The following is a 14,841-nucleotide window of genomic DNA, read 5'->3' as shown; positions in this document are numbered from 1 at the left end:
TGACGCTTCATCATAGTAGAGGCAGAGATTGGACTTCTGCCGACGGAGACGTTCTGCTGTGGATAACTGTGGTCTCCAGAAGCTCCTTCTAGCTGGCTTGGTGGGCAACTCAGACGGGACCATATTCATAGCTGGCCCAACCTCAGGGCATAACAGAAGTTTCCCACTGGTCCTTTCATTTAACATTTCCCGAATCCAACAATAGATATGGATCGTTAGGTTTATCAGACTCTCCAGTCTTGTTGGTACCCCCACTCGGGCCAGTTCATCCTTCAGGGTGTCAGAAAGACCAAGGCGGAACTGATGACGGAGAGCAGACTCGTTCCACTGAGTATCAGAACTCCAGATATGGAAGTCAGTGACATAATCCTCCACAGGCCTTTGGCCTTGTTGTAGTTTGTTGATCATAGACTGGAAGGGATCTGCATAGACTTGTGCCATTGCTGAAAAGAATGAATCCACAGAGGTTAGGGCCGGATCATGTTGTTCACAAAGATGGTATGCCCAGGACTGGGGTTCATTTCTAAGAAGGGTGATGACAAACCCTACTTTAGTACTTGGTAGGAGAAGGTCCTGGGGAGCAGAGAGAAATATAACTCACGGGAGTTATGAAAGGTCCTGAACTTCCGGCGATCTCCTGTAAAGAACTCAGGCATGGGTACCCGGGGTTTCGGTAGAACCGAGGTTTCAAGGAACATACTGATCTCGGTTTGAGTGGCTGTACCACAGGTTACTGTGTCGGAGAGGACATTAGGATCGGTTCGCAGTTTGCTCTCCAGGTATTGGAAGTTCCTCTGCAGGTCCTGTATGACGTTGGACAAGGAAGTCACAGTTTGGCGAATGTCCCCCAGTTGTGAGGCCTCCCTTTCAGACTCCATAATTGGCTGACTGGTACTGTCACATACCTGATGGGAGACTGAATTGATGAGGTCAGCCTCACTTGTGTCACTAGCCCTGACCCGCTGAGCTTGGAATAGAGGGCGTCTAAGGACCAGGGGGACAAGAGCGCCAGGGTTTTGCTTGCGGCTCTTGCAGATGATGACCTTGGTAGGCAGGATATCCTCTGATTTGGTACTGTGGAGATAGACCAGGCAGGTACAGTGGATTGCCAGATGCACAGCAGAGCCAGGTATGTAGCCAGGACACAGGACTGGAACGGAGTCGTAGGATAGCCAGGGTCATAATAGTCGGGCAGCGCAGTACAGGATCAGGAGGAAATGCCAGAGTCAGGAACAGAGCCGAAGTCAGGAACTGGGGGGCAGGAGAGTACTCAGAATCGGGTCAGGAACAAGCCGGGTCAGAACCAAAGAAAATCGCACAGGAACAAGCAGGACACGGGGGGGAGCTGAAGACCAGTCAGCACTGAATGAGCACCGAGGTGCTCTTTAAATAGCTCACCCAGCGCTGACAGGCGCGCCTTGGTCCTAGTGCCTGCCGGTGCCGTCATTGGTGACAGGGTATAAAGTCTGTGTCTGGGTGAGGGGAGTGTCCTCCTGGAGGTATGCAGTATGTGTCTGGGTGGGGGAGTGTCCTCCTGGAGGTATGAAGTATGTGTCTGGGTGAGGAGAAGGTCCTCCTGGAGGTATGAAGTATATGTCTGGGTGAGGGGAGTGTCCTCCTGGAGGTATGAAGTATGTGTCTGGGTGAGGGGAGTGTCCTCCTGGAGGTATGAAGTATGTGTTTGGGTGAGGGGAGTGTCCTCCTGGAGGTATGAAGTATGTGTCTGGGTGAGGGGAGTGTCCTCCTGGAGGTATGAAGTATGTGTCTGGGTGAGGAGAAGGTCCTCCTGGAGGTATGAAGTATGTGTCTGGGTGAGGGGAGTGTCCTCCTGGAGGTATGAAGTATGTGTCTGGGTGAAGAGAAGGTCCTCCTGGAGGTATGAAGTATGTGTCTGGGTGAGGGGAGTGTCCTCCTGGAGGTATGAAGTATGTGTCTGGGTGAGGAGAAGGTCCTCCTGGAGGTATGAAGTATGTGTCTGGGTGAGGAGAAGGTCCTCCTGGAGGTATGAAGTATGTGTCTGGGTGAGGGGAGTGTCCTCCTGGAGGTATGAAGTATGGGTCTGGGTGAGGGGAGTGTCCTCCAGGAGGTATGAAGTTTGTGTCTGGGTGAGGGGAGTGTCCTCCAGGAGGTATGAAGTTTGTGTCTGGGTGAGGGGAGTGTCCTCCTGGAGGTATGAAGTATGTGTCTGGGTGAGGGGAGTGTCCTCCTGGAGGTATGAAGTATGTGTCTGGGTGAGGGGAGTGTCCTCCTGGAGGTATGAAGTTTGTGTCTGGGTGAGGGGAGTGTCCTCCTGGAGGTATGAAGTATGTGTTTGGGTGAGGGGAGTGTCCTCCTGGAGGTATGAAGTATGTGTCTGGGTGAGGGGAGTGTCCTCCTGGAGGTATGAAGTATGTGTTTGGGTGAGGGGAGTGTCCTCCTGGAGGTATGAAGTATGTGTCTGGGTGAGGGGAGTGTCCTCCTCGAGGTATGAAGTATGTGTCTGGGTGAGGGGAGTGTCCTCCTGGAGGTATGAAGTATGTGTCTGGGTGAGGGGAGTGTCCTCCTCGAGGTATGAAGTATGTGTCTGGGTGAGGGGAGTGTCCTCCTGGAGGTATGAAGTATGTGTCTGGGTGAGGGGAGTGTCCTCCTGGAGGTATAAAGTATGTGTTTTGGTGAGGGGAGTGTCCTCCTCGAGGTATGAAGTATGTGTCTGGGTGAGGGGAGTGTCCTCCTGGAGGTATGAAGTATGTGTTTTGGTGAGGGGAGTGTCCTCCTCGAGGTATGAAGTATGTGTTTTGGTGAGGGGAGTGTCCTCCTCGAGGTATGAAGTATGTGTTTTGGTGAGGGGAGTGTCCTCCTCGAGGTATGAAGTATGTGTCTGGGTGAGGGGAGTGTCCTCCTCGAGGTATGAAGTATGTGTCTGGATTTTAATAAACAGTTATTCCTTTGATTTGACCTCAACATCTTGTCAGCGTACGAGGCTTGGGGTAAGGGGTTAGTATTAGCTATCGATCTGCTGTAAGGGTTTGGAGGGCAGGAGGCACCGTTTGGCGGAGGCACCCAATTGGGGTGCCAGGCAGTCCATCACAGTGGGCAGGACCTGATATTGAGGCATTAGCTTCTCATCAGGTCTTCTTGCCTTGTGATTGGCAGCAAAAGGTGGATTCCATAGCTGCTAAATTCCAATAGTAGCTTTGGAATCCGCTCACTGTTGTCTGCTGTCAGTCACAAGGAAGGTGGACCTTGTCATTGTCCAAATATGTCATCAGCCAACATCCCCACCACTTTGTGTACCTTCAGCCACAGGCGGGGAGATTGTGGTCATTGTCCAAATATGTCATCAGCCAACATCCCCACCACTTGTTGTACCTTCAGCCACAGGCGGGGAGATTGTGGTCATTGTCAAATGTTATCAGCCAACATCTCCACCACTTTGTGTACCTTCAGCCACAGGCGGGGAGATTGTGGTCATTGTCCAAATATGTCATCAGCCAACATCCCCACCACTTGTTGTACCTTCAGCCACAGGCAGGGAGATTGTGGTCATTGTCAAATGTTATCAGCCAACATCCCCACCACATTGTGTACCTTCAGCCACAGGCGGGGAGATTGTGGTCATTGTCCAAATATGTCATCGGCCAACATCCCCACCACTTTGTGTACCTTCAGCCACAGGCAGGGAGATTGTGGTCATTGTCCAATGTTATCAGCCAACATCCCCACCACTTGGTGTACCTTCAGCCACAGGCGGGGAGATTGTGGTCATTGTCCAATGTCATCAGCCAACATCCCCACCACTTGGTGTACCTTCAGCCACAGGCAGGGAGATTGTGGTCATTGTCCAATGTTATCAGCCAACATCCCCACCACTTGGTGTACCTTCAGCCACAGGCGGGGAGATTGTGGTCATTGTCCAATGTCATCAGCCAACATCCCCACCACTTTGTGTACCTTCAGCCACAGGCAGGGAGATTGTGGTCATTGTCCAATGTTATCAGCCAACATCCCCACCACTTTGTGTACCTTCAGCCACAGGCGGGGAGATTGTGGTCATTGTCCAATGTTATCAGCCAACATCCCCACCACTTTGTGTACCTTCAGCCACAGGCGGGGAGATTGTGGTCATTGTCCAATGTTATCAGCCAACATCCCCACCACTTGGTGTACCTTCAGCCACAGGCGGGGAGATTGTGGTCATTGTCCAATGTTATCAGCCAACATCCCCACCACTTTGTGTACCTTCAGCCACAGGCAGGGAGATTGTGGTCATTGTCCAATGTTATCAGCCAACATCCCCACCACTTGGTGTACCTTCAGCCACAGGCGGGGAGATTGTGGTCATTGTCCAATGTCATCAGCCAACATCCCCACCACTTGGTGAACCTTCAGCCACAGGCGGGGAGATTGTGGTCATTGTCCAATGTTATCAGCCAACATCCCCACCACTTTGTGTACCTTCAGCCACAGGCAGGGAGATTGTGGTCATTGTCCAAATATGTCATCGGCCAACATCCCCACCACTTGGTGTACCTTCAGCCACAGGCAGGGAGATTGTGGTCATTGTCCAAATATGTCATCGGCCAACATCCCCACCACTTTGTGTACCTTCAGACTTATCGTGCTCTACTGCCATCCTGTGATCCAGCTACCCAACTGTGCCTGGCTTGGTGCCCCATGGACTTCCCTTGTAGAACCCCTTGGCCCCTCTCAGTCTTGGCATGTGTTCTATTCCACTCACACCTCCACCACAATATATATATATACAGTATGTAGCACTTACCCCCTTGGTAGTGGCTAGAAAATATGGGTCCCCCTATAGTCCTGCACAGCCAGGCATCACGCATTTCCCCAACAGCTTGTGCCCAGAGTCATAAATCAGTCCTTGAGATTCATTTGTTGTTTTTATTTCGGGGATTTAGAGCTGGGACGGGGTTAGGGGTGCACAGGATGCCCAAGGGTACCGATAAACTGAGGACAACTTTCCGGAACTATCTCCAATCCTTCACTGCAGCACAGTCTCTGATGGAGAGCTAGCTAACGTCTCCTTAGTGTACCACCCCAAACCCCGGATGAACTTCTCCTCTTCACCCAACGATCCAGTGGTGTCTCTGATCAGGGGGTCCGGTCCTGTCCTAATAAGATGATGACCAGTCACTAGTAGGGGGCTAATCTGGCCTGGGCCCCCCTGCTGGTCTAGGCTCCCTTGCTGGTCTGGTCCCACCAGCTGGTCTGGGCCTCCACTGCTGGTCTGGGCCCCATACAGGAGGGCTGGTGGTACCCTCTTACCCACGGCCCTGTATATAGATAACACAGTATACAGTATACATACTGCAAGAGAAATGCCAGCCTGATGACGGAACCCCCACCTGGCAGCCGCCATCGGACTACAGGTGACTGCTGACCGGCGGGCAGAACCGATCTCCACCTGCAGCTTAGCCGGTCTCCTCATTCTCAGTGAAGCGCGTTATAGAAGAGCAAAGGCAGGATTACCTTCACCTATATCTGTGTACAAAGCTGATCCAGCAGGTGAGTCAGCAAAGCCGCCTTCATTCCCCGACTAATCCGAGTTCACATGAGACTCCCGGGGACTACAAGTGCCAGCCAGCCCTGAACTAGACATGACGGGGCAGCAGCACAATGTATGGGGTACAGACAGGCCGATCCTACACACCGAGCTCTTCCAGCTACACAATTTACCCCTTTAACCCGGACCTGGAGGGATGAATCTATTGGCCGGGAGATATGTGAGGTTGGGGGCTTCAGCTTTATTTAAGTGTTCACTCAAATCTTAGTGTTTTTTTCTGTAATGTATCGAATTGTCCGGACCCCGCATTCACTATATCCGCTCTCCCCGGACCCCGCATTCACTCTATCCGCTCTCCCCGGACCCCGCATTCACTATACCCGCTCTCCCCGGACCCCGCATTCACTATATCCGCTCTCCCCGGACCCCGCATTCACTATATCCGCTCTCCCCGGACCCCGCATTCACTCTATCCGCTCTCCCCGGACCCCGCATTCACTATACCCGCTCTCCCCGGACCCCGCATTCACTATATCCGCTCTCCCCGGACCCCGCATTCACTATATCCGCTCTCCCCGGACCCCGCATTCACTATATCCGCTCTCCCCGGACCCCGCATTCACTATATCCGCTCTCCCCGGACCCCGCATTCACTATATCCGCTCTCCCCGGACCCCGCATTCACTATATCCGCTCTCCCCGGACCCCGCATTCACTGTATCCGCTCTCCCGGACCCCGCATTCACTATATCCGCTCTCCCGGACCCCTGCATTCACTGTATCCGCTCTCCCCGGACCCCGCATTCACTATATCCGCTCTCCCCGGACCCCGCATTCACTATATCCGCTCTCCCCGGACCCCGCATTCACTATATCCGCTCTCCCCGGACCCCGCATTCACTATATCCGCTCTCCCCGGACCCCGCATTCACTATATCCGCTCTCCCCGGACCCCGCATTCACTATATCCGCTCTCCCCGGACCCCGCATTCACTATATCCGCTCTCCCCGGACCCCGCATTCACTGTATCCGCTCTCCCGGACCCCGCATTCACTATATCCGCTCTCCCGGACCCCTGCATTCACTGTATCCGCTCTCCCCGGACCCCGCATTCACTGTATCCGCTCTCCCCGGACCCCGCATTCACTATATCCGCTCTCCCCGGACCCCGCATTCACTATATCCACTCTCCCCGGACCCCGCATTCACTATATCCTCTCTCCCCGGACCCCGCATTCGCTATATCCGCTCTCCCCGGACCCCGCATTCACTATATCCGCTCTCCCCGGACCCCGCATTCACTATATCCGCTCTCCCCGGACCCCGCATTCACTGTATCTGCTCTCCCCGGACCCCGCATTCACTATATCCGCTCTCCCCGGACCCCGCATTCACTATATCCCCACTCCCCGGACCCCGCATTCACTATATCCGCTCTCCCCGGACCCCGCATTCACTATATCCGCTCTCCCCGGACCCCGCATTCACTATATCCGCTCTCCCCGGACCCGGCATTCGCTATATCCGCTCTCCCCGGACCCCACATTCACTATATCCGCTCTCCCCGGACCCCGCATTCACTATATCCACTCTCCCCGGACCCCGCATTCACTATATCCGCTCTCCCCGGACCCCGCATTCCCTATATCCGCTCTCCCCGGACCCCGCATTCACTATATCCGCTCTCCCCGGACCCCGCATTCCCTATATCCGCTCTCCCCGGACCCCGCATTCACCATATCCGCTCTCCCCGGACCCCGCATTCACCATATCCGCTCTCCCCGGACCCCGCATTCCCTATATCCGCTCTCCCCGGACCCCGCATTCACTATATCCGCTCTCCCCGGACCCCGCATTCACTATATCCGCTCTCCCCGGACCCCGCATTCACTATATCCGCTCTCCCCGGACCCCGCATTCCCTATATCCCCTCTCCCCGGACCCCGCATTCACTATATCCGCTCTCCCCGGGCCCCGCATTCACTATATCCGCTCTCCCCGGGCCCCGCATTCACTATATCCACTCTCCCTCGACCCCGCATTCACTATATCCGCTCTCCCCGGACCCCGCATTCACTATATCCGCTCTCCCCGGACCCCGCATTCACTCTATCCGCTCTCCCCGGACCCCGCATTCACTATACCCGCTCTCCCCGGACCCCGCATTCACTATATCCGCTCTCCCCGGACCCCGCATTCACTATATCCGCTCTCCCCGGACCCCGCATTCACTATATCCGCTCTCCCCGGACCCCGCATTCACTATATCCGCTCTCCCCGGACCCCGCATTCACTATATCCGCTCTCCCCGGACCCCGCATTCACTATATCCGCTCTCCCCGGACCCCGCATTCACTGTATCCGCTCTCCCGGACCCCGCATTCACTATATCCGCTCTCCCGGACCCCTGCATTCACTGTATCCGCTCTCCCCGGACCCCGCATTCACTATATCCGCTCTCCCCGGACCCCGCATTCACTATATCCGCTCTCCCCGGACCCCGCATTCACTATATCCGCTCTCCCCGGACCCCGCATTCACTATATCCGCTCTCCCCGGACCCCGCATTCACTATATCCGCTCTCCCCGGACCCCGCATTCACTATATCCGCTCTCCCCGGACCCCGCATTCACTATATCCGCTCTCCCCGGACCCCGCATTCACTGTATCCGCTCTCCCGGACCCCGCATTCACTATATCCGCTCTCCCGGACCCCTGCATTCACTGTATCCGCTCTCCCCGGACCCCGCATTCACTGTATCCGCTCTCCCCGGACCCCGCATTCACTATATCCGCTCTCCCCGGACCCCGCATTCACTATATCCACTCTCCCCGGACCCCGCATTCACTATATCCTCTCTCCCCGGACCCCGCATTCACTATATCCACTCTCCCCGGACCCCGCATTCACTATATCCTCTCTCCCCGGACCCCGCATTCACTATATCCGCTCTCCCCGGACCCCGCATTCGCTATATCCGCTCTCCCCGGACCCCACATTCACTATATCCGCTCTCCCCGGACCCCGCATTCACTATATCCACTCTCCCCGGACCCCGCATTCACTATATCCGCTCTCCCCGGACCCCGCATTCCCTATATCCGCTCTCCCCGGACCCCGCATTCACTATATCCGCTCTCCCCGGACCCCGCATTCCCTATATCCGCTCTCCCCGGACCCCGCATTCACCATATCCGCTCTCCCCGGACCCCGCATTCACCATATCCGCTCTCCCCGGACCCCGCATTCCCTATATCCGCTCTCCCCAGACCCCGCATTCACTATATCCGCTCTCCCCGGACCCCGCATTCCCTATATCCGCTCTCCCCGGACCCCGCATTCACTATATCCGCTCTCCCCGGACCCCGCATTCCCTATATCCCCTCTCCCCGGACCCCGCATTCACTATATCCGCTCTCCCCGGGCCCCGCATTCACTATATCCGCTCTCCCCGGGCCCCGCATTCACTATATCCACTCTCCCCCGACCCCGCATTCACTATATCCGCTCTCCCCAGACCCCGCATTCACTATATCCGCTCTCCCCGGATTCCGCATTCATCCGCTCTCCCCGGACCCCGCATTCACTATATCCGCTCTCCCCGGACCCCGTATTCACTATATCCGCTCTCCCCGGACCCCGCATTCACTATATCCGCTCTCCCCGGACCCCGCATTCACTATATCCGCTCTCCCCGGACCCCGCATTCACTGTATCCGCTCCCCCGGACCCCGCATTCACTATATCCGCTCTCCCCGGACCCCGCATTCACTATATCCGCTCTCCCCGGACCCCGCATTCACTATATCCGCTCTCCCCGGACCCCGCATTCACTGTATCCGCTCCCCCGGACCCCGCATTCACTATATCCGCTCTCCCCGGACCCCGCATTCACTATATCTGCTCTCCCCGGACCCCGCATTCACTATATCCGCTCTCCCCGGACCCCGCATTCACTATATCCGCTCTCCCCGGACCCCGCATTCACTATATCCCCTCTCCCCGGACCCCGCATTCACTGTATCCGCTCTTCCCGGACCCCGCATTCACTATATCCGCTCTCCCCGGACCCCGCATTCACTATATCCGCTCTCCCCGGACCCCGCATTCACTATATCCGCTCTCCCCGGACCCCGCGTTCACTATATCCGCTCTCCCCGGACCCCGCATTCCCTATATCCGCTCTCCCCGGACCCCGCATTTCATCATACAGTGTACATATATATATATATTGAATATGGCCAACATTGTTGTATTACAAATACCTGTATATTTTTCTTCCATGTTGAAATTATGACATTTTTATTCTTGGGTTTAGATGTTCTTCAGGGGAGATGACAGGTCACGTCCGTCCAAGTCTACTGGATACTAGCATTTGTGGGTGGAGTTTGTCCAGGGAGTGTCTGCCTATCGGGGATCAGGAAGGAATGTATCCCCTGCAGGAGGAGATTGGATCGTGCTTTGCTGGGTTTTGCCTTCCTCTGGATCCACTGTGGGTGGAGGATTATATCTTTTCTTTAATGGTTGAACTGGATGGACTTTTCTCTTTTTTCAGCCAGACTAACTATGGAACTATGGAAGACGTATCCTTGAAATCTGATCGGTGTTTCCTGGGATCTGGGGATGGACATGGACAGCATGTCTTCCAAGAGCCCCTGGAGGGAATGTTCCTGAGCGGTGGATCAGTGTGGGACACGTGCTGACAGTTGGAAGTACATAGGGTGAGGTAAGGTAAAGAATGTAACCCCGCCCCCGCCTTGGCCCCGGCTCCGTGTTCCACTCCCTTTTTATTACACACCCTTATTTATTCAATATTACATAATCTTCGTCCCCTCTGGGGTATAAAAAAAGGAAGGGTGACCAGTTCAGCTTACAGATCTGCGTGTGTCTTCACCTTTCATCATGGAGGTCACCATCCAACGGTCGCCGTACCATCGTGCTCTGGGGCCCTTGTACTCCAACCGACTCTTCAATCAGGTCTTTGGAGAAGGAATGTTTGACTACGACCTATTTCCTTTCCTGTCTTCCACCATCAGCCCCTACTACAAGCAAAGCCTACTCCGAGGACTCCAGGACTCCGGCATTTCTGAGGTGAGGAGCATCCAGGGTCACTCATACAAGGGTCTCCATTCTGTGATCCAAAGGGTGTGGGAGAGTCACTCAGGTAATGGTCTGCAGTCAGAAGGGTATGAAAAATCACTGATACAAAGGTCTTTATCCTGCATACAATGGTTTACATCCCACAGTTGGAAGGGTCTTGAAGGGTAACTCATACAAAGTCTCCATCCTGCAGTCCAAAGGGTGTGGAAAAGTCACTCATACAATGGTCTTCATCCCGTAGTTGGAAGGGTCTTGGAGGGTAACTCATACAAAGTCTCCATCCTGCAGTCCAAAGGGTGTGGAAAAGTCACTCATACAATGGTCTTCACCCCGTAGTTGGAAGGGTCTTGGAGGGTAACTCATACAAAGTCTCCATCCTGCAGTCCAAAGGGTGTGGAAAAGTCACTCATACAGTGGTCTTCACCCCATAGTTGGAAGGGTCTTGGAGGGTAACTCATACAAAGTCTCCATCCTGCAGTCCAAAGGGTGTGGAAAAGTCACTCATAGAATGGTCTTCACCCCGTAGTTGGAAGGGTCTTGGAGGGTAACTCATACAAAGTCTCCATCCTGCAGTCCAAAGGGTGTGGAAAAGTCACTCATACAATGGTCTTCAACCCGTAGTTGGAAGGGTCTTGGAGGGTAACTCATACAAAGTCTCCATTCTGCAGTCCAAAGGGTGCGGAAAAATCACTCATACAATGGTCTTCACCCCGTAGTTATATGGATATGGGAGAGTCCCTCATACAAGGGTCACCACAGTGCAGTTAAAGGAGTCTAGGAGAATCAGTCATACAGTGGTTCCTATCCTGCAGTTAGAAGACCTGGGAGGGTCACCTATAGAAGTATCTCCATCCTGCTGTCGGAGGGATCTGGGAAGGTCACCCATAAAATAGTCCAAATCTGTGGTCAGAGGGATCTGGGAGATTCACTTATACAGTTGTCTTTGTACTGTTGTCTGGGAGAGCTTCTTACATATTGGTCTCCACCCTGAGGACACAGGGGTCTGGGAGAGTCACTTATACAACAGAATCCATCTTGTGGTCAGAGTAGTCTGGAAAGTCAGTCATACAATGGTCTCCACCATGTAAGAGTGGTTTTCGAGAGTCTCCATCCTACTGTAGAATGGCCTTGGAAGGTCACTCATACAAGTATTTCCATCCTGCAGTCTGAAGGGTCTGATGGGGGTGGACTCACCCATATAAGGGTCTTCACCCTGCAGTCAGGGGGGTCTGATGGGGTGGGCTCACCCATATAAGGCTCTTCACCCTGCAGTGAAGGTTGGCTCAACCATATAAGGGTCTTCACCCTGCAGTCAGGGGGGTCTGATGGGGGTGGGCTCACCCATATAAGGGTCTTCACCCTGCGGTCAGGGGGGTCTGATGGGGGTGGGCTCACCCATATAAGGGTCTTCACCCTGCGGTCAGGGGGGTCTGATGGGGGTGGGCTCACCCATAGTAGGGTCTTCACACTGCAGACAGAGGGGTGTGATGAAGGTAGGCTCAACCATATGAGGGTCTTCACCCTGCAGTCAGGAGGGTCTGCTGGGGATGGGCTCACCCATATAAGGGTCTTCACCCTGCAGTGAAGGTCGGCTCAACTATATAAGGGTCTTCACCCTGCAGTCAGGGGGGTCTGATGGAGGTGGGCTCACCCATATAAGGGTCTTCACCCTGCAGACAGAGGGGTGTGATGAAGTTGCCTCAACCATATAAGGGTCTTCACCCTGCAGTCAGGGTGGGTCTGCTGGGGATAGGCTCACCCATATAAGGGTCTTCACCCTGCAGTGAAGGTCGGCTCAACTATATAAGGGTCGTCACCCTGCAGTCAGGGGGGTCTGATGGAGGTGGGCTCACCCATATAAGGGTCTTCACCCTGCAGACAGAGGGGTGTGATGAAGTTGCCTCAACCATATAAGGGTCTTCACCCTGCAGTCAGGGTGGGTCTGATGGGGGTGGGCTCACCCATATAAGGGTCTTCACCCTGCAGTGAAGGTCGTCTCACCCATATAAGGGTCTTCACCCTGCGGTCAGAGGGGTCTGGCAGGGTAACCCATATAATGGTCTTGATCTGTAGTCAAATGGGTCTGGGAGAGTCACTCATACAATAGTCCTGATCCTATGGGTGAGTTACATATATGAAGGTCTCCATCCTGTGGTCAGAGGGATCTGAGAGAGTCACAATGCTCCTCTTCCTGTGGTTAGAGCAGTCTGGGAATTCACTCGTACAGTGGTCTCCATCTTACAGTCTCAGGGGCCTGGGAAAGTTAATTATATAATGGCTTCCATCCTGTGGACAGTGAGGTATGGGAGAGTGACTTGTACAATGGTCTCCATCTTCTGTTCAGAAGGGTATGAGAGATCAACTCATACCATGGTCTGAATCCTACAGAAATCCTTCCATACAAAACTCTACATCCTGTGGTTAGAGGGGTCTGGAGGGTAACCCGTATAATGGTTGTGATCTGTGGTTAAAGGTGTCTGGGAGAGTCTTTCATACAATAGTCCTTATCCTATGGTCAAAAGGCTCTGTAGGGTGAGTTACACATACTGTATGAAGGTCCCCATGGTGTGGTTAGAAGGATCTGAGAGTGTCACTCATACTATAGTCCACAGCCAGTGGTCAGTGGGATCGTCCTGTACCAGGAAGAATTGCATCCACTATTAGAATAAACTTATGTTCTTCAAAGACATTTGAGAGGTCAAGTGTGTCAAGGGGACTTTATGTATCGGCCTAGTAGAGGAGCTTTCAGTAGCTGGACGCCTCCTGACTCCCATTTTCTGTGGCTATTTTCTAGCTGATGATCCGGCCTTTGGCCTGCTGGGGGCCTGCTATCTTCTTTTGTGTGGTCGTGAGTCTCTGGGTACCTGGTGCTAAAGTTTAATATATTGTTCTCATTTACAAAGCTTTACGTACTGACCACACTTCCTCCTCATAGATACGTTCAGATTCTGATCGTTTTGTCATTAACTTGGATGTGAAGCATTTCTCCCCCGATGATCTGACTGTGAAGATGAAGGATGACTTTGTGGAAATCCATGGAAAACACAGCGAGAGGCAGGTGGGTGTTGGAATAAGTTAGGTGACATCATCACAGGTCAGAAATCAAGGTTGTAGCAGATACAGAGCAACAAACTATCTTCATAATGTGTGTGCGCCCGGTGGGAATAGCCAGATGTTTCTTTCCTACATGCAAGTGTTCTGGACTGAAGTCTTCTACAGACCATCATCTACAGTATATTATGGTAGATTCTAGAAGGATCGGGATGAGGGAGGGCAGCAGCTACTTGTGAAAGACCTCAAGGTACATGCGGAAATTTCATACGATGACTCAGGTTCCTCAAAGTGTTAAAGATGTCGCAGAGGTCCTACACCAAGATATGCCAAATACTACCATGGTACAGACTGTATGTGGTGGTTTGGTGTGAGGGACAGGAGAAGGGGATTATATTTATCTGTATTTTAGGAATACAACAATATTATGTTTTGAGGTCCCACCTAAACAATCCTTTCAATGCGTATCCAACTAGACAGGACCCCGCACTACAGTTAGGTCTAAAGAAAATTGTACAATTGGACTGTAACTAGCATTTACGGCCTTTCCTTTAACCATGGGAGCCATCAAGGTGGCCTGTTATATGTGTTCCTAATAAGATGATGTCTCCTGGGTTCACATACTGACCTTCTCTCGCTCTCTCCACCAGGATGACCATGGCTCTGTTTCCCGGGAGTTCAACCGCCGCTACCACCTCCCCCCCAACCTGGACAAATCCTCTGTCAGCTCCTCCCTTTCTTCTGATGGCATCTTGACCTTCAGTGGACCAAAACTGATGTCCAAAGACAAGCCCATTCCTTTATCCTGAGGGTGAAAACCCACCTCTGCCCCCTCCTCCTAAATATGAGGGGCCCCCTGAACCCTTTCATCATAAGCTGTACCCCTTCTTATCCAGATCTCTACTCAAAGTCTCTGCAGACATCTCTGTACGGATCATGAGGCCAAATAATCAATAAATGTTTCCTCAACCAGCGTTTTGTGTCTGCCACTCACTGGGGTGACCATTCCATGAAGGGTAGTGACTCTAAAGGGGCAGGATGATGGTGGGGGTATCCATGATCACTGTTGATGGTATAGATAGGCCTCTATCGTGAAAGGTGACAACAATAAGTAATTACCCTCCTGAGGTTCCTCTGAACTGCGTTCCATTATTCCTCCCGGTATGCCAAGGTTTCTGGGCCGG

At 53.2% G+C, this 14,841-nt stretch overlaps 1 protein-coding gene across 1 annotated transcript; it reads left to right on the top strand.

The window, feature by feature from the left end:
- The first annotated feature begins 10,349 nt into the window (after positions 1–10,349).
- LOC149427453 (alpha-crystallin A chain-like) lies at positions 10,350–14,630 on the top strand. The gene is made up of 3 exons (XM_089668013.1): positions 10,350–10,597; positions 13,542–13,664; positions 14,308–14,630. Exons 1-3 carry the CDS (start codon positions 10,409–10,411, stop codon positions 14,464–14,466), a joined length of 471 nt encoding a protein of 156 aa, XP_089524139.1. The 5' UTR covers positions 10,350–10,408; the 3' UTR covers positions 14,467–14,630.
- The last annotated feature ends 211 nt before the right edge of the window (positions 14,631–14,841 follow it).

Source organism: Staurois parvus, unplaced genomic scaffold, assembly GCF_062004578.1.
Source record: "Staurois parvus isolate SC_StPar_1 unplaced genomic scaffold, SC_StPar_1.0 ptg003746l, whole genome shotgun sequence".
Classification (NCBI taxonomy): domain Eukaryota; kingdom Metazoa; phylum Chordata; class Amphibia; order Anura; family Ranidae; genus Staurois; species Staurois parvus.
The sequence above is the reverse complement of the archived record's forward strand: the minus strand, read 5'-3'. Positions and strand labels throughout refer to the sequence as shown.

Bases quoted from the DNA above. Each gene is read 5' to 3' on its own strand.
- LOC149427453 (XM_089668013.1), top strand. From the start codon at position 10,409: ATGGAGGTCACCATCCAACGGTCGCCGTACCATCGTGCTCTGGGGCCC. The intron at 10,598-13,541 runs GTGAGGAGCATC...TCCTCCTCATAG, and splicing joins AGGACTCCGGCATTTCTGAG to ATACGTTCAGATTCTGATCG. The intron at 13,665-14,307 runs GTGGGTGTTGGA...TCTCTCCACCAG, and splicing joins GAAAACACAGCGAGAGGCAG to GATGACCATGGCTCTGTTTC.